The following is a 21,529-nucleotide window of genomic DNA, read 5'->3' as shown; positions in this document are numbered from 1 at the left end:
ATTTGTCTTCCTCTTCTCTCCCTCTCTTAATTTCACTCAATTATTTTTCTTCTGCTCCTCCAACAACTATATAAGGAGGAGCGGACGCAGAGAAGAATATATGCACAAAATAAATAGTAGAGAGTAGAATGCAGGAAGAAAAACACGCAGAAATTGAGAAAAGAAAGAAAGAAGAGAAAAGAGTGAGATATTTCATATAACGTAAGATAGTGGAAAATTTGTACAAATCCAGATACATGTTGTAATTACTCTTAATATAGTGGATTACTGATATCATCCGCCCGTGGAGTAGGTATAAACCGAATCACGTAAATCCGGTCTCACTTCTTATTTGTTTTTTGCTTGTCTTCATTATTTTATGCTTATCTCCGTTTATTTATGATTAATTCGTGTATCCTTAGAGACTATACAAGTACTTTTGTGTTTGGTTTTTCAAAATATTTTGGTTCTTGTTCAAATAATGAAGCTGAATTGAGAGCTGTGTTAGAGTGAATAAAGATTTGCAAATATTTGGGACATATTAGTATTGATATTGAATGTGATTCGAAGATTGTTGTAAATTGGATAAGAACAAAGAGGTGCTCCTTGTGGTATTTATGAGATTTTTGGGAGCAACTGATTGGTTTATTAGAGAGAGTAGACTTTTCGATAAAGCATTGGTATAGAGAAGGAAATAAAGTGGCAGATGCCTTGGCTCGTCAAGGTGTTAGGGGGAGGAATAGATTGTTTACAAATAATAGTCAACTCCCTAGAGTTATCAGTGAGTTATATAAATTGGAGAAGATGAGTACGGCTTATTTGAGGTATGTTTAACTGATTTCCTGTTAATTTTGGTCTATGCTTTATGTTATTTATCTTTTGTTTGTTTTGTTGCGTGATATTTGATTTGTAGGTCCTTGTTTTGTTTTGATTTGTTTGATTTTGTAATCTTTTTTTTGGCTGATTGTTGGTATTGTTATTTGGGAGACCTTTAAAGGTTTGTCTTTTGCCCCTTCCTTTAAATATCTTGTAACCACGGAATTCCTCTACCAAAAGTGAGGGTTTATCAAAAAATAAATGGAGGTCCCGTCCTTCTTTTTTGAAAAAAAAAAAAAAAACCCCTATAAAATCTATTTTATAGTTTACTTCAAAATAGGGGATAAAATACAGTCGGCCATGGGCTAAAAATCTAAGCCCACCTAGGACAGTAGTTCCCCCAATAAATGAATTCAGCGTGGTAAAAAATCTCCGCAAAAGAACCGAAGCTAAGGCCACCCAAAAGATGATGACGTGGTCGAAGCTAGACCACTCGAGCGCTGACGTCTGTACTTTCACAATAACTTTTATATCCTTCTTCAGCTTGAGAAACCAACCATTGGAAATTTTTTTCTTAAATTTTTTTTTCATAAAACTGTTAAAGAAGGGAGAAATATATTAAAAAAAAGAAATTAAAAAATCACCGAGGGCATATAAGTCAAATTACGCCCAAGAACGAGCACCCTTAATATTTCCCTGGAGAACGTACAGTTTTATCCGTTAGGATCCAGAGAGAGAGAGAGAGAGCGAGCGAGAGAGAGAGATGCAGCTCTTCTCTTCTCCTTCCCCAAAACCCAACTTCCCTCTTCACACTAATTCTCAAAACCCTAATCTCAATTCCTCCAAATCCTGCTTCTGGGTCACCCTTCATTACTCTTCTTCTAATCCCATCTTACCCCCCTGTTCTTCCCATGAATCCTCAACTCTCGTCCAACAAAGCCCTCTCTCCCCTGTATCGCCATCCCCATCCCCATCAGAAGAAGAAGAAGAAGAAGAAGAAGAAGACAAGAGCAAAGAAGAATCTTTGGACGAACAGCAACTTGTGGTTCGCCGGCCGGTAATGGATTTTTTGGGTGAAGACACTGGAAGAGATGGAGATAGTGTGGAGGAGGCTCAGGTGTCTTTGTCCCCGATCGACGTAGGTCTCTCTAAGATTGCTAAGAAAATTCAGATTTTTGAGCCGAAGAGGGTGGAACTGGGCTCCAAAAAGAAGCCTCTCGTGGTGAATTTGGATTTGGCGTTGTATAAAGCGAAGGTTTTGGCGAGGAATCATCGGTTCCAAGAAGCAGAAAGAGTGCTGGAGGAGGTTTTTCTTTGAATTTGTTCCTTTGGGTGTGCTTTTTAATTTACTTCTGGCCATTTTTTTGTTGTTTAGTTAGATTAGTGAGTTATGGGATTTTTTGAAGCATCTTGCTGTTTGTGTGTTTCTGATTGATGAATTATGTGCGATTTTGAAGAATTTTTGTTGTTCTGATTAATGGGTTTTGGTATTTTTGAAGTGTATATATTACTGGCCAGAGGATGGGCGGCCGTACGTGTTGTTAGGGAAGATCTTTAGTAGGCAGTCAAAGGTAGTTGAAGCTAGAGCTGTTTATGAGAAGGGATGTCAAGCAACGCAGGGGGAAAATCCTTACATCTGGCAGGTTGGCATTGTATATTTTCCATTGTTATATTAGCTTTATTATACCAATTACAAAAAAGTGTCACGGATTTCTCACTTGAAACTTGTGATTTTAACTAAGATAAACTGCAGAGAGATGCCAAACTCTTGCGACCTCGGATTTAAAATCCGGCTTGTGTGATTATCAACTTAAGTGGTTGTGAAATTACTAAAAATGGGAAGCTTTTATCTTGCTAGTAGAATTTGATTTGCCCTTTCAAATTTGTGATGCTATTCACTTGCAATGATAGATAATGGAGATGGAAAATATATTTGATCTTTTGACTTCTACTTCTTCATGAACTATGAATCTTCTTGCAGTGTTCAGTTTCAATGCTGAGCACTGAGTAGTCATGTAGCTGTATTTTTCTGCCTTATCTACAGGATTTGTTTGGAATAATGGAACTATTCCTGTCATGATGCAGAATATATATTTCTGGTTCAGTCCACTTCTAGAAGAGAAAGAATTGTTTCAATAGCATCTGAATGGTCAGATAATTTTTAACAGTGGATAATGGGGTGCTTGTGCTTCTACTAGTCTCCTGTATGATGACTGTAGTTCCAATTCCCATTTTTTCTTTCATCCAGAATTTCACCTTGTATACAATCTTTGTCTACTTCATGCATAGGTTTGGTGGGTTGTGGGTATGCCTTAACTTTGAAGGTATTCATTTTTTTCTAACTTCATTGAATGTTGCACCGGAGATAAATCTTGAATATTGTTGGCTTATTGCCATCAGGCTTAGATTTAGTTGAACTGAGTTCAGTAGATGCAATGCAGTTGTTTGACTGCCTTCAACCCACCCAAACTTTATGTTAATGAGTACCATTGTCTTGCAATAGTGTTGGGCTGTGCTGGAAAATAAGCTGGGAAATATAAAGAAAGCTAGGGAATTATTTGATGCTGCCACGGCTGCTGATAAGAAACACATTGCAGCCTGGCATGGATGGGCCATTTTGGAGCTAAAACAAGGAAATGTCAAGAAGGCTCGGAAGCTTCTCGGTAAAGGTCTGAAAATTTGTGGTGGAAATGAGTACATATACCAAACTCTTGCACTCCTTGAAGCTAAGGCAGAGCGCTATGAGCAAGCGCGTCATTTATTGAGACAGGCCACCAGTTGCAATCCCAAAAGCTGCGCAAGTTGGCTAGTAAGTGTTCATTGTCTTCTCTAGGAAGGTTAGTTGTAGGTAGGCTTTCTTGTTCACTTTATGAACATGGTTTTAAATGAACCATGTATTTATTTTATCCCTTCTTTTGGTATAGGCATGGGCGCAATTAGAGACGCAGCAGGAAAATAAGTGGGCTGCTAGGCAATTATTCGAGGTTTTTGTTACTACCCTGATCACATGCTCTGAAAACTGTCATTTCCTTGTGGCAAAGTCATATAACAGAACTGTAATACTTCCATATTTTGATATCCAGTCTTGTAATTGCATGTCAGTTTTAATTTGCAGAAAGCAATTCAAGCTAGTCCCAAGAATAGGTTTGCATGGCATGTATGGGGACTCTTTGAAGCTAATCTCGGAAATATTGACAAAGCAAGGAAACTTCTAAAGATAGGCCACACACTCAATTCAAGGGATCCTGTCCTCCTTCAGTCTCTTGCTTTATTAGAATACAAACACTCAACTGCAAATTTAGCCCGTGTGCTGTTCAGGAGAGCTTCCAATTTGGATCCCAAGCACCAGCCAGTATGGATTGTAAGAAATGCCTTCCTTATTACAAAAGTCTGTTCTGATTTTATGAAAACAAACTGGATTTAATTATGTACATGTTCTCTTCTCCAAGAGTTAGCAACTTAATAAATTAACTGGTGAATGGCCCAATTTTTGCGTGATGTTTGTCAATCTGTTAACAAACTAAGCCATTTCAATCTTTATTTCTATTTTCAAGATTCAAAATTATTAAATTGCTTGAAGTGAAATCACTGCAAGATCCTTCAATTGTTTGTGAGAATGATCTTGACGCATAGCTGCTTTAACAAGGCAGGTCCCCATGGGTATGCACTGTATGGTTGGGGTCCAGTCCTGCACTGTCTCTAATTCATGTTTGATGATCTAAGCAGAACTAGGGGTGATTTGATACTGCATTTTAGCAATTTCTTTCTAAGCAGCTGTTTTAATACTTATATGCACTAGACCTAGCCAGAAAAAAAAAAAAAAAAACTCATATGCACAATATTGTATGGGCTTATGGGCAGTAAAGGAAATTTCAGGATGCTCTTGGATTTTGGAGGATAATTCTCAAAGCAAGAGATCTTGCGTATCCTCACATTAAACACAGAATTGGAAATGGTAAAGAGTCCACTTGCTCTATAATTGGCATATGCACTGCCTTTTTTTTATTTATCATTTATGATTATGGTCCTTTTTTTTCTGTGGAGCTGGGAGTTCGAGAAGATTCCAGAGTTGATGACATTATTAATGATTACTCGTGCGTTTGGCCGAGGAGACCATCAGTTAAAGTAAATGCATTCAAAGATACTCTGAACTTCAATCCTAGTAGTGAGCATGAAGATGAAATATGCTGGCTGACAAGTAGGGATTTTTATAAAGGTTGAGGATATGAGATCGACAATTATACCACATGTGTCTAAAGAGGAGATTTTTTTAATTGGTTTGGCCCATTTAGTGGTCTCAACTTATTCAAATGATGAAGTGAAATAAAATAAAGATGAAAAGGAAAAGAAAGAAGGTTGTTTGGACATAAATTGATCTTTGCATGGAGCATAAATAATCTATTGACACCGATAGAATTTCCATGCTAAGCTTGTTTATGCATTAGTGTAGCATATCTTTCTTAGACACGCATGGTAGACTTTGCAACTTGGCAGTTTTTTCTCAAAGACTCCTTGTTTGGTTATTGTTGTAGCATGATTATTTACCAAGTGGTTTGTCGTTATATGAATACTTTATCTATATAAAGGGTAGGACCTCATTGTTCTGTAGGAAGAGATGAATTGTGCCTTATGAAGTGTAAGTTCAAGACAATAGAGTGATTTTGCAAAAAAGATTAAATCTTAAGTTCTTCTTCTAACACATTTCTCTTCTCAAGGCTAGAAAAGGATTATGGTAGAACCACATAAACTTCTTGTGTTGTGGTTGTTCAATATCTTTTTATTTCATACAATTTTATTTTTTCTCTTTACCTATGTGTGGGTGGTCCTAGTAGCCCAACAACTCTCTCTATTCACTTCCTTTAACTTCTTTATTTTCCTTAATAAAGCCTTTTACCCTTCAAAAAAATAAAATAGACAAGCAATAATTACTTCTAAATTTTATTATGAGAAGTTTTACTTTATATCCTATTTCATATTGAATGGAATAACATAAATTTTTTATGTAACTTTTTTCATCTAAATTATTGTTATATTAATATACAATGTCTATCCTCTTATTATGAATCTCATCTTGTTTTATTATGCAAAGTTCATCTTTTTTTTTTGGCTTGATATATTTTTCTCTTAGATTTTATTTTTTTAGAAAATGGCCATACTAATTAAACATTGTCGTTATTGATAACTTTTCCTCAATTAAGTAACTTTATAATCAAGGCCTTCACATTCCATTCAGCTTGGGACTGTATAAGTGATAAGAAAAATCCTGTATGTTGGGCTAATTGGCTAAAGTTTTTTGGACAAAATATAGCATATTAAAGCATGCCTTTGAAGTTGACTTGCTATACAAAACAAATCGAGTACTTTGGATAACATTGTAGCTTGGGGGAGATGTTCTGATGCTAGTTGCAGATTTATGTGGCAGCTCCATAGAATCAAGAAACCACTTATTCTTTATGACCTATTCTGAGTCAGGCTTATCAAGAAGTCAATTTTAATATAAGGCTGTGAGAGGGAGGTAATGCTAAGAAAGAAATTGTCTGCAAGCTGGTATGGGTTGCTACAGTTAATCATTCCTGGAAAGCCAGGGACTCCTTAGCTTTGAAGGCATTGATGCTTATCCAGATGTGATTTCTGGTCAGGCAGTGAAAGATGTTAAGATTGTATGCCATGGGCATAAAGGAATGAATTCTTGATTGGAGAAGATTGATTTGGAGTATAGAGAAATAGAAGAATGCACCTTGAGTATACAGTGGTTGTTTTTGTTGTAGAAACCCTGTTTTGAGTTTACTGTGAGTATACATCAGGTGGTATTTTACTGTTGTATGCTTAGATGTATTGTTGTATGCCTATTTTTGTTTTCCCAGCTTGCTTAATATATGAGGTTGATTCTTCCTAAAAAGTATTGTACGGGTTTAATTGGTTTTTACATCTATCCAATGGCAAACCCTGCAAAACTTGCTTCTTTTTACTCAGAAGAATAGGCAGGTTATGTTATTCAGTTGATATCACCAGAGTGGCAAGATCTTAGGAAGGACAAGAATACATGAAGCATGTTTCTATTATTATTTTAATTTGGAATTGGAACTATTTTATGCAGTGAGATATTGCTCCACAACCTCATACGTCAATATACAGGATCATTTTTCATCATTTGTATGTTGATTGTTGAGTAGCATTCTTGCTTTTAGTTGACTGTAAATAAAGATAGTTTTTTGACATACTGGTTTGGATATAGTTTTTGGGGTCATATAGTGTATCCTTTTTGCACATATCATCAGGTTGGAATCACTTTGAATCAATTTTTCCTGTGTGCTGGCAAAATATTTTTCCCTATATTCTTTTACTCTGTTAATCTTGTTTTTCAAGCTATTAACAATCCATTTGACTTCACCATTTCTCTCTCTTTTCCTTGTTGTGAACCTGGGATGTGCAACACAGATAGCAATAAACAACAGAAAAGAGAGGAGAGAAGAACACAACAGATTTACGTGTTTTGATGATGTGTCTGTGTTCATGGAGCCCTTGAAAAATATCCACTATACTGAAAATGAAATTGCCTTAGAGTTTCACCGCAGCCACCAATATACATTGTCACATTTGAAAGTTATTGTTGAAAGAAAGAATAACAATTTTAGATGATAGAAATAGCATGCTTTCCTTCCCTCTTTATTTTGGATAAGATTTCCGTGTTTGGAAAATTTAGAATTTCTGTGTTATTGTTTAAATGTGCACATCCACCTGAAACAAATTGAAATCTGGCGTTGCTTTAGGCTTGGGGATGGATGGAATGGAAAGAAGGAAACATAGCCACGGCAAGGAAACTATACCAAAAAGCATTGTCAATCAATCCAACAAGTGAGAGTGCAGCTCGCTGCCTTCAGGTTACAACTAAGATTGAACAATTGTATTTTATTGCTGTTTATTTCAATAAACATGAAATTTATCCAGCATTCAAATGACTGGAATTTTACTCTCTTTATTTCATTGTGAGAGTTATAATAGATTAAATGCTGCTTATGTAACCGTCTCTTTAAGTAATGATTATAATAATTGGATCTTTATCATACATAACTTGTGCCTTTGTGCATGTATTCCAGGCTTGGGGTGTTTTAGAGCAGAGAGTTGGTAATCTATCAGCAGCTCGGAGATTATTTAGATCATCATTAAGCATAAACTCACAGAGCTATGTAACATGGAGGACATGGGCATCTTTGGAGGAAGATCAAGGAAATTCTGTGCGAGCTGATGAAATCCGTAACCTCTACTTTCAGCAGGTCAGTAGTTTGCATGAGCCACTGCCATCTCTTGCACCGAGAACTCATCTTGTCAAATGACATAAGAACTTGGAATTGATTCTCTAAACTATAAAGAGTGCATTTGGGTGTCCCATTATACTATTGTATTTTATGTAGTGATTGATGTAAAATATGAGTCATTCAGAAGGGGTCTTGAAGGGAAATGCGACTATGGGGGATATCAGTAACTGATACTTCTATCTCTAAAAATATGCCAGTTTTTTTTTCATCTTCAACTTGGCTACAATTTTCTGTGAATGCGTCTATTCACAACAGTGAATCAACTTTCAAATGGCAATCTCTTGTACAAGATGCACTTAAACAATTTTTCTTATTTACTAGTGTATATTAGTTTCAAATTTTCAATTAATTGTATGCAATTTTTGCTTAGCAAAAAACCAACTGGGAGACTAAGATCTGTTTTTTCATATGCAACAGCATACTGAAGTTGTCGACGATGCATCATGGGCTACAGGGCTTTTAGACATCTTTGACCCAACAATTGATAGCATAAAGAGATTCTTGAACTTCAACCAAAATTCCAGAGCTAAAGAAAATAGGATAAATGAAGAATTCGCTACCCTGCCCTCTGATGATGGTAGCAACATGGCAAGTGGAGGCAGTTTCAATTTGGATGCTTTCATCAGTGAGAAACTGTCTCTTGACCCATCCAAACTGGACATTCTGATGGAATCAAGAACCCCACCTTCCCCTAGGAAAACTAAATCCCTGACAAAGGTGTGGAGATCAGCAAAAGGAATCGCTGCAGGATCGCCCCAATACAGAGCTTGATCATTTTCAGTGCAGAATAATGACTGGAGCGAGGTTGCCTTGCTTTTTTCTGCTTGTCCTGGTGGAACCCTTCATGGGCAGTCCTCTGTTCGCACATGAGAAAAGAAGCAGAAATGAGTTACCTTTGTTACTGAAATATTTGGGAGATCGCCCAGGACTAAAGCTGTACAAATTGGACGCAAATATTAAACAATACCCACAGAAAAAAAAAACAAGGGAAACAGCATGAAATCAAGAACAAATTGGAGGCTCTATTTGTATTTCCGAATGGTATGGAATGTAAACAACCATTTTAATTATAGCCAAATAAACTAGCTTTTGTTCTTGAACAGAAATAGATTTTTTTTTTTAATGCTTTTGAGTGTTTAAGCTAATTCAATTTAGTTACAGCTTTACAGTAGAAATTGAATTGACTAATCTTAGTTATATTGAGAATTAGCGCCTTTTCTGAATTGAAGTTTGATCATCTTCTTATCATCCACTGATCCTTTGTGTGTGCAGGCACAGGTATATTTTTTTTATGCATTTTAGTTAGACATGGCTCTACATGCATATATCTAGAGATGTTCATTTTTTTATTGAAGGATGGCTCTGAAGGAGGTAAAAAATTGAACCTAACACCTCAAAACTTTGTGCTTTCTGGTGTAATTGCATACATTAAATAGGCTAAAAGTTTGTTTAAGCATTTATAAAACACATGGGATTTTTAAAATTGTCTTAAAAGACTCTGAGATTGTAAGCACTTCCACATGAGGTTGATCCATAACCCTGATCCCAGCTCCAGTGAAAGTTTTCCAAGTAGAAAAAACCTCACCATGGAATGGGACCTTGTGTATGCACAGTTGTAGAGAGAGCATGCAAGTTGACTCATAATTTCATGCGTCAACATACAAGTTACTGATTTTTAACTAGAATTTAACTAATTAAGGTGTACCACTGCTTGGTAGGAAAAAAAAAAAAGCTAGGTAGGCATACTGGGTCTATTGACTTGCTTCAGGGTTTATTTTTGCACACATGGTTTTATGAACTAGCCCTTTTAATTTCTTGCTTGATTTGTGGGCATGAACCAGTAACCCTAGAAATCTCTTGGGTCGACAAACATATCCCCTACTTGTCCCATCATCATCAACTCATCTTCATCACTGGCGGGGCTACAAACTTTCTTTAAGTACCAGAGATCTTTGATGGTGGACATGGAGGATCCTTGGGGAACATGCCATCTGAGAGGATCAGAGGCTCCCAACTCAGCCATAATCACCCTGCAGTCTTTCACATTCTCTGCCATTCTTGATGCAAAGCTCCACACGCACTTCATGATCTCCGCAAGCCTCTCCCCCTCTCCGTAGAGCCCATATAGGAAGAGAAAACCAAAGGGTTTATTCTCAAATGAATCAAAGATAATTGGCATTTTGAGGCAAGGGAAGATTTTATCCCTTGCATGGCTAAGAGTTGCATGAAAACACTTCAGTGGAAGGGACTTCCTTATTTGAAGTTTGTAGACCTCGCAACTATTCCATATGCTGAAGATCACCCAGGAGCTCGGAGTTCTAGTACTGGAGATCATTTCTCCATTCCAGTTCCCTTCTTTGAAATAAGATATCCATGTGCCAAGGCTGAGTCTTCCCTTCAAGATTGCATCAATGTCCATTGGATACATCTCTTTTCCTCCAAACCTGTTCTCGTAGAAGGAGATGGCCTGATCTGTGTGCAGCTTCTCAATTTTTATGTCTTGACATAGGTGCTTGGTGGGAGAACTGACTGGTTGAACAACTATGACTAGAGAGATGAACTTTGAATAATTGCATTTTACTGTGAAGAGATTCTTAGAGGGAATGTTGGATTCCTCAGTGGCTAGGATAATGTAGTGTGCCCCATTCCTTACTGTCCATTCTTCAATTGATTTGACAAGTTTTAACCCGATGCCCATCCGCCTAATTATATCAACAGACAGTTGTACAAAAAAATTAATTTACAGCAGTAAATTATTTTATCTGGGGGAGGGGGAGGGGGAGGGGGGGAACCCCACATAATGCAAATGCAAAACATAGAAGTTCGGTTTCATGGCTATGAAATTGCCCCATATTGGATCCCTGATGCCACATGAAATGTTGGAGAACAAGAATTTAGAGCTTGAATTAAAAAGTAATATTCAACTATTCTCTTCGTAAATTAAGGTATCTGAACCATCTTTATTGTGCAGGTTATTATTATTCTGGTTATGACATTTTCTGAATTATGCCAAACATATCTTTTATTTACGTTTCTGTATATGATGACATGTTTATAGTTATGCAGTTCTTGCATGATCAAACAGTTTTGCTTTCCAACTGAAAAATATGCCATATAAACCCTTAAATTCAAATCTTGAAGAAACTACTGTAGTCCTGTGACTGTTAATTAGCAGATAAATTGTGTTGCTTCAGAAACCAATAAAGAACCTATTTTGTTCCTTTTCTTTTTTGGAGGGTTGGGTTGTGGATGGGGGAGACTGGAGAGTGAGACATAGTGAGAAAGTGAGTGAAGGAGAGAGAGATACCGGTGCCTAGGAGAAACTCTAAGGCCCAATATGCAACCCATCTTCACATGTGCTCCCATAAAACCAGTCCCCACATACTTGATGCAACCTCGAACAACTCCGACAAGCTCCCCGTTTTGTAGCAACTCAGCAACCTGTAGGCCATTTTCAAGCATATTAGTAATCAAGTATTCCCATCATCTGTATGTATGCTGTCCTTAGGGGACAAGGGGTTACACTATGGAAAAACAGTATATTTCACTATAGAAAAACAGTAGAGTCACAGAGAGACAAATCATGGGCATTTGCTATAAATGCAACAAGGAGAGAGGTATGAAATAACTATATATATAGTGTATACGATGAGCTGAGTCCCATGCTTGAATATAATTTACAACATCTGTATAAGGATTAAAAAAAGAACTTGAATCACAGGCACACACCAGCATAACATGAACAGGGTAGAGCCTAATCCTACATAAAGGGTCACCCATCATGTTAGTGAATATGGAGATTCCCCTTTTAGACCCTATCTCACAGTTCTTCTCAAGCTTCTCCACCTCTTCGATATCTCTGTCTTCATTGAATTCCCTTATTAGAATCCTGTTCTCTATATTGTCAACCATATCTTCAAGCTTGTGAGGTCAAAAAGAGAAGAAGAAAGAATTCCAATCACTGAATCTTTCTTGAAGAAGCTCCAGCTAGCTAGCTAGCTACCTGCCACCACTCACCTCCAATCGGTGCTCTTATATACAAGTGGGATATGTATTTTTCTGTTGATTTCTCAATCTTCTCTTATTATTTATTTGCTTCTTATATACTTATATATATATATATATATATGTATGTATACCACTTCATTCTCAAATTTATAGCAAAACCTGATGCATTTCCTGTTCTACTGGGGCCACCATCAACTATTTGTCGGCTCTTTAGTTGTTAAGAGGTTGAAGATGGGATGCTTTTGGGAAGGCTTGAACTTAATATATCTGCACGCCACAACCTCAACAAGATTTTACCTATATCGATGTGCATTTTTTTTTTTACCTCTTCTAGTTCACTTTAGTTTAAAAGTGATGATAGAAATGGAAGATTTGAGCCAGTGTACTGGTGATTTGTCACATTATTTTTCTGAAGTCATATTAGGCTCAACACAACACCCCCCCCCCCCCCCCCCAGGGCGGCATCTTGTGTGGAAAAAAAAGTAAAAGAAAAGATATAGCTATTCATTTTTTTAGCAACTTGTAATTTTCTCAAGGTTTCTGTAGCCAAGGTAATAAATACGGAGAAAAAATGTTGTTTTGCCATTGATTCAGTGGATCTTGGTCATCATGCATTGCATTTGCATGTTTTAGATCCTCTTATCCTTTCTTTCAAGCAATGCAAGTTGTCATTATTTTGAATCCTTTTCAGATTACCAAACAAATATGGCATAGACAAGGATTTGTCAAACAACCCTTTTATTTACACACACACACTTATATATAGTGAGACTTATCAAAGGAATAAAGAATTTCTGTGAGTGCAAACAAACTGATATATACATATGTATTATGTATGCACTTCTAGGATTTGTCTCAGTTCTCAGTCATCTAACTTATTTTATCTTCTCTGTTCGTCACGTGGATGAGCACACACTCACCCCCTACCACACATGCGCACAGACACACACATGAGGTTTAGGGAAGTGTTTCATGGTAAAATGGGTTTCTATTCTGAGGGCAGGTAACAGAAGCTATTTACTTCTAGTGGTACTAATACTAACTACAGTATTGTCATACAATTCTGGCATAAACATACAAACATATGTATATATGTGTATTTACGTGTGTATATATATATATGTATGTGTGTGTGTGGATACATATTTATTTAAATTTTTTAGACCATTCAATTCATGTTTAAAATTAATTAGCCATATATTTTTTGAGTAGGAATGTTGCTATGTACTCAAGTAGGGTGAAGTTGTTGAACCAAAAAAATTTCTTTTGTTTGTGATAAGCTTTGGAAAGATATCTATCAATGTCAGCACAGTTTGCCAACAGTGTAGCAAGGGATTGAATCATTAATTCAAGTGTTTTAATTCACTTACAAATCTGCTGTTCATGCTATTCTTTTATTTTCTGATAGCCACTTCATTGAGATGTGGACAATTAAACAAGGAGTTCAAGAGACCATGTGAAGATGTTGCCCAGACAAGGAATATAATATCAATCATTCAGATATGCTTAGAAGTGTTTGATTTGCCAGTTTCCAATCACATCTTGGCTTTTCCAGTAACTTAGTCATCCAATTTATAATTGCCTTTTGTCCTTTAACCCTAGCTGCATGCATCCACTATGTTCTGTTCCTTTCAACATGTTAGGATTTAAATTGCAAGTTTTGGATTATTGTGATGCAACACATATACATGGGGCAGCAGGGCAATAATTTTAAGCAATTTTTTCAAAGGAAAAGAAGAAGAAAAAATTGTTTGAATTTAATTGTCTGACATCAATCGATCACTGTTGGAAGGAATCATTGTTTTAGAATTTCACCTTCAATTTGATCAACAGGTGTCTCTCTTCGTACAATGATAGACAAGTGTGTGTGTGTCTGGAGACTTCTGTAATTCTTGTTTTACTTTTAACTCTCTAAGATTTGTTCTGAAATTATGTAGGAGTACTGCATCAGCTGTTTCATGATATATGCCCAACTGGCTAGGTGGGGAACAGTCCTCCTGTATGCACATGCACCCCTGCTTGAAAACAGAGCTGAGAGCCCTCATAGAATTTTAAGGAAAAAGCATCTGGGAAATGTAAAATATAAGAGGCTAGTGGTGGTTGTGTATGTGTCTATTAAAACTGAGATAGGTCTACTTGCAAGAAAATAAAAAGAAGTTTGATTTAGGTTATTAAAAGGCAATACTGTGAGGGTGGCTACTTGTACCAAACAATGGAGCTTAAATATTACAAATATGTGTTAAATTTCTTTGCTTATGTGTAGTTTGGCGGACTTTGCCTTCAAATTCAATTTTCACTACTGGGATGGAAAGTGCTTTAAAAACCAAACCCGATTCTTTCAAAACTTCCGATGTGGGACAAAAGTTTATGTTTTACTACTTATGTTACAATCTAAACAACTTCGACATGTACAACCTTGGCTCCTAGTCAAACTACACATGGTTCAGTCAATGCACTTTTCTTTTAAATCAATCTGCAAGTATTTTGAATAATATTATGGCTTTAGAACTTGACTAGTCATGCACTCTGGTGATAAAGCTTTTTTCTAAGATACTTTCATCTTAAATGTTTGGATGCTTGAGCATACTGTTTATCGGCTATATTTTGCATGCTTGTGGAATTAATGAAGACCTTTATTTGAAATTATTTTTCAAAATTTAGTAATTTAATTTAGGTAACATGGTTGTTGAAAAATAACTGCCAACTATCAAAATTAATTGTCATTAATAGATATAACTCTTTAAATGACAGTGTTTGTTTGAAAAGGCATCATTTGCAATTTTCATGCCTATAATCTTGGGTTTCAAGAAAATTGCATGAAGAAAACCATTATTCATGTTAAGAAAATATTCATGATAACCTTGGGTTTCAAGATGGAAGTTAAAAAGGAATTCATGTCATACAAAAATCGCATGAAGGAAAACTAATATTACATATAGGTCGCGAAATAAAATAAGATAGGACTGGAATAGTTATTATATAAAATCATGATGTTGTCCTTGGCTTATCATATACACCTTAATATTTTGGTGCCTTGTTCATTGAATTTGGTTTGTCCTAGTTCCAACTGTAACTCTTGTCCTATATTATTGCATATTTACCTCCCTTGGAATTTCCTATATATGAGAGCATTGCGTAGAGCCTTCCATCACTTGTCAATCATCCCAAATAAAAATGCTTACAGATAACAATTCTTTCATGTAGTATTTAAAACTCACTCATCGCAAGATGTCTAATAGAATGGAATATTTTGAGAGTGAAATGAAATAAAAGATTGTATAGAAAATGCGTACGTAAAAATATAGATACAAATTCCATCCATTACATTCGATTTTTTGTGTACCATAGTTAAAGTCTTTGCCAGCAGTTGTGGAAACTGTTGGTATATATTCCCTAATCGCAACTGCAATATCGATGCTAATTACTTGTGATGTGGTTTTAGGAAGTGGTTTTAAGAAATCCTATCTCCAAGCCAACTGAAGATCATATCTTATGACAAATAACTTAGTTTGTCATATTCAATGCCACTCCGTTTGATCTTGAAATCTATTCTTCTACTCGCCAAAACAATCACGAATGAGCTCACTCACACCAATATTTCCTGGTTTGCCTACTAAACTACCATCAACATTAACTTTCGTCCAACTCATGCATGCTTGGGGTAGTCCTAATGCTCCAATTAATAATTGTGCTCTATATTACCCAACAAACAATGACAAAGGTTCTTGAGTTTTTGGAGTCATAATGTTGCAGTAAAAAATTGAACGACCTTCACCATTTCTAATCACGACCACCTGAAAAGAGATAAATAAGGTAAGACTTGGAGGACTCGGGATGTACTCCAGAGTGTATTCAGGTGGTCGTGATTAGAGATCGTAAAGATCGTTCAATTTTTGGTTGCAACACATAATATTGCTCCAGGAAAAGAGGCACTTTGCCTTTTAACCTAGAAGTCTCAAGTTGTTAGGTGAATAAATTATTAGTTAAATTGATAGATGATGCAAGCCAAATATCTTCACTTTTGGGCAGCTATTCTTTTTATACATTGAACACGTACAACATCTTGAAATCAGTGAGTCTCACTTTTAATTTGTGTGGTTCTAATCGCGAGAAGCCAATTGCGATATGCTAGACAAATAAAGGCTGAAAATTTCTAGGAAGTTTTTGTTTCCAAATTCACAAACATTCCTTCACATCTAGATTGCAAGGGAATTTATGAAGCCATTGATACACGTCCTTGGGTTGTATATCCTCGTGCTAGTAGTGGACCAAATGTTAGGACTGGAGGAGCCCATGGGTGGGCTTGATACACATGGGTGAACACCAATTTGACCCAAAAGATCAAGCTAATTGGGTCTTGGGTCCATCCATGTATATAAACACCCATCATTCACTTTAATTTTCCAATGTGGGACAAGCTACAAGTGGAATTCTCAACAATCTCCCCCTCACTTGTGAGTTCCTGCTCCCCCTTGAATGGAAATCGTCTCCCTTCTGGGACAATTCTCCAACAGTTGCTCAAGTGGGCCTTACCACTGGCGTCTTACGTGCCTTAGATTGCATTCCACGTGCCTTCAAACCAATCCTACCTCCCACGTCTTGACCCTATTCGGATCCATCCGCAACCTATTGGCCTCAGCCACACACTTGGTCCTCCAACTATTAGCACGTCAGGAGAATTAGCTTTCCGTCTCGACTTTTTACGATGTCTCTCACCCAGAGTTACGAACCGTCGTCTCTGATACCACTTGTTAGGAACCTGTGAGCATCCAGATCAAAGTGACACCAAGATTTTACATGGTTCAGTCAATAACGACCTACGTCCACGGAGCACACACCAAAATTCACTATCTCGCCGGAAAATATTACAATTCTTTCTCTCTCTCTCTCTCTCTCTCTCTCTCTCTCTCTCTCTCTCTCAGCTCTCTCTGGGCTTCTCACCCTTCTCTCTGCACTATTGTATCTTACATCTTCCACAACCCTCTATTTCTAGGGCTTGGATTAAATTATAATTAAAATAAAAATTAATCAAGAATGAGAGTTACAATGGGGTGGATAATGGAGAGATAAATTGCACTTAATTTCAATGCGTTTTTCCATCTCATCTCCATGAATGATACGCGTCTCCAACTCAGCTCCTGGCTGTCTTCTGGCTCCATCTCTAACAATATTGTTAGGAACCTATGAGCATCCAGATTAAAGTGACACCAAGATTTTACATGGTTCGGTCAATAACGACTTACGTCCACGGAGCACACACCATAATTCACTATCTCGCCGGAAAATATTACAATTCTCTCTCTCTCTCTCTCTCTCTCTCTTCCTCCCTTCTTCCTCTCAGCTCTCTCTGAGCTTCTCACGCTTCTCTCTGCACTCTCTCTGTGTTGTTGTATCTTACATCTTCCACAACCCTCTATTTATTGGGCTTGGATTAAATTACAATTAAGATAAAAATTAATCAAGAATGAGAGTTACAATGGGGTTAATAATGGAGAGATAAATTGCACTTAATTTCAACGTGTTTTTCCAACTCATCTCCATGAATGATATGCGTCTCCAACTCAACTTTTGGCTGTCTTCTGGCTCCATCTCTAACAATCTCCCACTTGGAGACAGAGACGCCTCCTCAACCAGAGTATCATGAATACATGATGTGCTTATAATATGTGTCTTCAAGCATGAAGACCAACTGAAGTTGAACACAACTTCAGTTTCTCTGTAGTCACCATCTTCTTGTCTGCTTGATTTCTGCGGACTAATCTGATGGCTGTCATCTTCACATCTGGTGTAAAAATGCCGGTGTCGTTAATCCCTTCCTTCTACTCAAAGCCTTTGACTACCAACTGAGGCTTGTACCTTCTAGAGCCGTCATGCTTCTCTTCGATTTTGTACACCCACTTGTTGTGAAGGCCTTTGGGCAACTTCCACATTCTGTTGGAGGCGAGGGACTTCATCTCATCCTTCATCGCAAGCTCCCACTTGCTCGTATCTGCCACCTAACATGCTTCATCATAGCATTCGGGCTCTCCTCCATGTGTAAGAAGTAAGTAATCAATATACCTTCTGTCTAGTATATGGGACTGAGTATATCTCCTAAGCTCCAGATCTGGAATAGGAGACAGTGGTGCGACGATCTGCTCCACAGGTTCCTCCAGCTGAGGATTCTCGATATTTTGCCCAACACATTTTGAATGGACCAGTTCTAGTCCCTTCTTCTTTGGGGCATGAGTGTTTATCTGGAAACTAACCCTCTTCTGTTTCCTGACTATACAATCCTCACACATGTCAACCTACGCTGACTGTAGACCACTCAAATTTTCCTTTGAGTGCATCACCCTGAGTCCTTTCTCGCTCATGTGACCAAGTTGTTGGTGCTAGATGTTGCTGTCGTCATTTCCTGCAGTAACTGAAATAGACATGGAGGAATTTGAGGTTAGAAAAAGTGTTCCACTTTTCTTACCTCGCGCAATTGTTAGTACACCCTTTGAAACTTTCCATTCATCACCGATGAATTTTGTCGTGTATCCCTCATCTTCCAGCTAACCAACTAAGATCAAATTCTTTCTCAAGTCTGGAATATACCTGACATCCTTCAGTTTCCATATTGACTCGTTTATATTGATCTTCACAACTCCCTTTCCGGTTATGTCGCAAGGTTGATCGTTGCCAAGGTACGCCTTACCAAAATTACCTGGTGTGTACTCCTCTAAGCAATCTCTGCAGCATATGGCATGAAATGAGGCTTCGGAGTCTAAGATCCAAGACTCCTGCTTGCTTTCCCAAGAGCATATCAACATTTCATCATTCTTGGAAGCTATATTTGCTTCTGTCTTTGCCTTCGTCTCAAATTCTTTCTTCTGACTCTTGCACTAGTTCCTATAATGACCAGTCTTTCCATAGTTCCAGTACTCAATAACTTTTGTGCTCTGGGAACCTGTGTCCTAAGTACCTCTGGGATTTTCAGATTTAGACCGCCTAGGCCTAGATCTGCGGCGATTGTTTGATCGTCCTTGCCTGTTTCCTTTGCCTCAACTCTCCATGTTCAAGGCTGAACTCGAATTGGAGCTATGGTTCGACTGCATTCTTATTTCCTCTATCAAAATCATGCTGATGACCTCATCGTATACAAGCTTCGATTTTCCAGCGGAGCTACTGATAGCAGTGACGACACCATTCCAATTTTCAAGAAACTGACTAAGAATTAGTGGAACCCGAATCTCATTATCAAACGTTATCCCGACTGAGGCGAGTTGATTAGAAAACTCATTGAAGTTATTCAAATGCTTGCTGAAACTCTCACCTGCAGACATGTTCATCGTAAATAGTCTTTTCATGAGATGTACCTTGTTTGCGGCTGAAAGATGCTCGTACATATTAGAGAGCACATCCATCAGAGACTTGGTGGATGTTATATGCTTGATATTGAATGCCACAAATTTCAACAACGTCATTCTGATGGCTTCGAGGGCTTTTCGATCTAGCAACTCCCACTCATCCTCATTCATGGATGTTGGCTTACCCTTCAATGGTAAGTGTAATTCCTTCCCAAACAAATAATCTTCTATCTGCATCTTCTAAAAATCAAAATTGTTTTTGTTGAACATTTCGATTTTTGAGCTCTTTTCATTTGACATCTCGATTCGTTGATCTAGAGATGGAATTAGCTCAAATGGATAGTGCGGTTGGATCCATAACAATGGAAAACCCTAGAAATGGTTTAAGTCGCTCGAAAAACGGAGCCAAAACAACTCCGAAAAGCTCAGTCAAACCTGGTCAAATTTGCTAACGTGGCAGGCTAACGTGGCGTGCTGACGTGTGCACCTGCTGACGTGGCAAAGGTGGGGCCCTCATGACGCCGTGGCCACTGAAGTGGTAGAACCTGCTAACGTGGCACACTTTTGCTGATGTGGCCTGGCTGGCGTGTTAACTGACGCTACAGTGCTGATGTGGCTGGTTCTGAGCGGTGGGTCGGATCTGGGTCAAGGATCGGATCTCGGGTTAGCCCTGGCCTGAGACACCTTCTGGGTCAGGTCGAGACGGAACGGGGGAAGAAGACGCGTGCGGCGTGTCGCCGGTGTGTGGAGAGGCATCTTGCTCAGGCAAAACGTGTGTGGGCGCATGAACATTCTTCTGAGCTCCATTAGAGCTTCGACTGGCACGGTTCTCTTCGTCTCGGTGAGCTGAATGTGATGGTGGCCTCAAAATGCAGTTTTGATCAACTAGACAAAGTTCTGAATTTCGAGATCACTTCCAATCTGGCTTTTCTGCTCCAACCGGGCTCTGATACCACTTGTTAGGACCAGAGGAGCCCATGGGTGGGCTTGACCAATTTGACCCAAAAGCTCAAGCTAATTGGGTCTTGGGTCCATCCATGTATATAAACACCCATCATTCACTTTAATTTTCCATTGTGGGACAATCTCACAAGTGGAATTCTAATAATAAAAGATCAACTCTTCAACTTGTAGATTAGAAGAGAATACTCACTTATTAATGTTTTGTTTGGAAATTTAGTTGGAGAATAGAAGAGATATTTCCAAGATCTCATTCTGGCCTCCTCATTATAGATAATGTCCCTCACTTTTAAATGTTTCTCATTCTCATGAATTTCTATGCTGTTGGCTAAAGGCTCACCTTCTGACCAAGCATCATACCATAGAGACAAATTGTGAAGAGTAAAGTTTTTAACTATAACTTCGAAAAAAAAAGCTTTTAACTATTGAACACTACACTTGAGAAAAGTGTGTTAGAGGTGTATGATAGAGGAGCTGCTCATCCTTCTAATATTTGGATTTTATTAAATTCACCTAGGGTTTCTTAACATTGAAAAAAATGTTCCATGATATATATATTTTTCAATACAGTACTAATCTATTGAGCACATCGAATCCCAAGCCTCCCATTTTCTTTAACCTTGTAGATATTTCCCAATTCAAAAGATGCAAACCTCTTAAACTTCTTGAGAACGGTCAAGTGAAATTCATGGAAACATTATCTTATTTGTTGCAAGGTAACTAAGTGGTTTGCATGCGTGAAATAGATAGGTATAATGGTTATACTTGATTGAGCAAGAGCTACTCAGCTTGCAAAAATGAGCTTTCCAAGTTGAGTGATTGCTTTGTGCATACAACAACTTACAGTATATTGATAGTCATATTTTCTTGCCTATCCCCACTACACCTTGAGATGTTTGTTCTCCAATTTCAAGCCAATTTAAATATTGCAAATAAAGGAAATTTGGTCATATAGCCATCTGTGATGTGATTGTTGATGTGATTACGACCTTCGAATTTATTAAAATTAGCTCCAAAACTCAAGATATTATAAATGTAATTCTTAATTTATCAAAACTGCATTGTAAGGAAAAAAAATTAAGTCCTTCAACGTGATCCTCTTATCATACTCTCATA

General features: G+C 37.6%; 2 protein-coding genes across 2 annotated transcripts; one reads left to right on the top strand and one right to left on the bottom strand.

Annotated features, from left to right (window-relative positions):
• Positions 1-1,510: 1,510 nt before the first annotated feature.
• On the top strand, positions 1,511-9,217 carry LOC131151938 (protein high chlorophyll fluorescent 107). Its single transcript, XM_058103443.1, has 8 exons — positions 1,511-2,101; positions 2,295-2,438; positions 3,299-3,604; positions 3,720-3,779; positions 3,911-4,156; positions 7,566-7,676; positions 7,893-8,069; positions 8,529-9,217. Exons 1-8 carry the CDS (start codon positions 1,559-1,561, stop codon positions 8,880-8,882), a joined length of 1,941 nt encoding a protein of 646 aa, XP_057959426.1. The 5' UTR covers positions 1,511-1,558; the 3' UTR covers positions 8,883-9,217.
• Positions 9,218-9,957: 740 nt separating this feature from the next.
• LOC131151937 (probable N-acetyltransferase HLS1) lies at positions 9,958-12,023 on the bottom strand. The gene is made up of 3 exons (XM_058103442.1): positions 11,841-12,023; positions 11,419-11,552; positions 9,958-10,813 (listed from the first exon to the last, which is right to left on the bottom strand). The coding sequence occupies exons 1-3, from the start codon at positions 12,021-12,023 to the stop codon at positions 9,958-9,960; spliced, it is 1,173 nt and encodes a 390-aa protein (XP_057959425.1).
• Positions 12,024-21,529: the final 9,506 nt, after the last annotated feature.

This window comes from Malania oleifera, chromosome 3, assembly GCF_029873635.1.
Source record: "Malania oleifera isolate guangnan ecotype guangnan chromosome 3, ASM2987363v1, whole genome shotgun sequence".
Classification (NCBI taxonomy): Eukaryota; Viridiplantae; Streptophyta; class Magnoliopsida; order Santalales; family Ximeniaceae; genus Malania; species Malania oleifera.
Note: the sequence above shows the minus strand (reverse complement) of the source record. Positions and strands in the feature narration are given on the sequence as shown.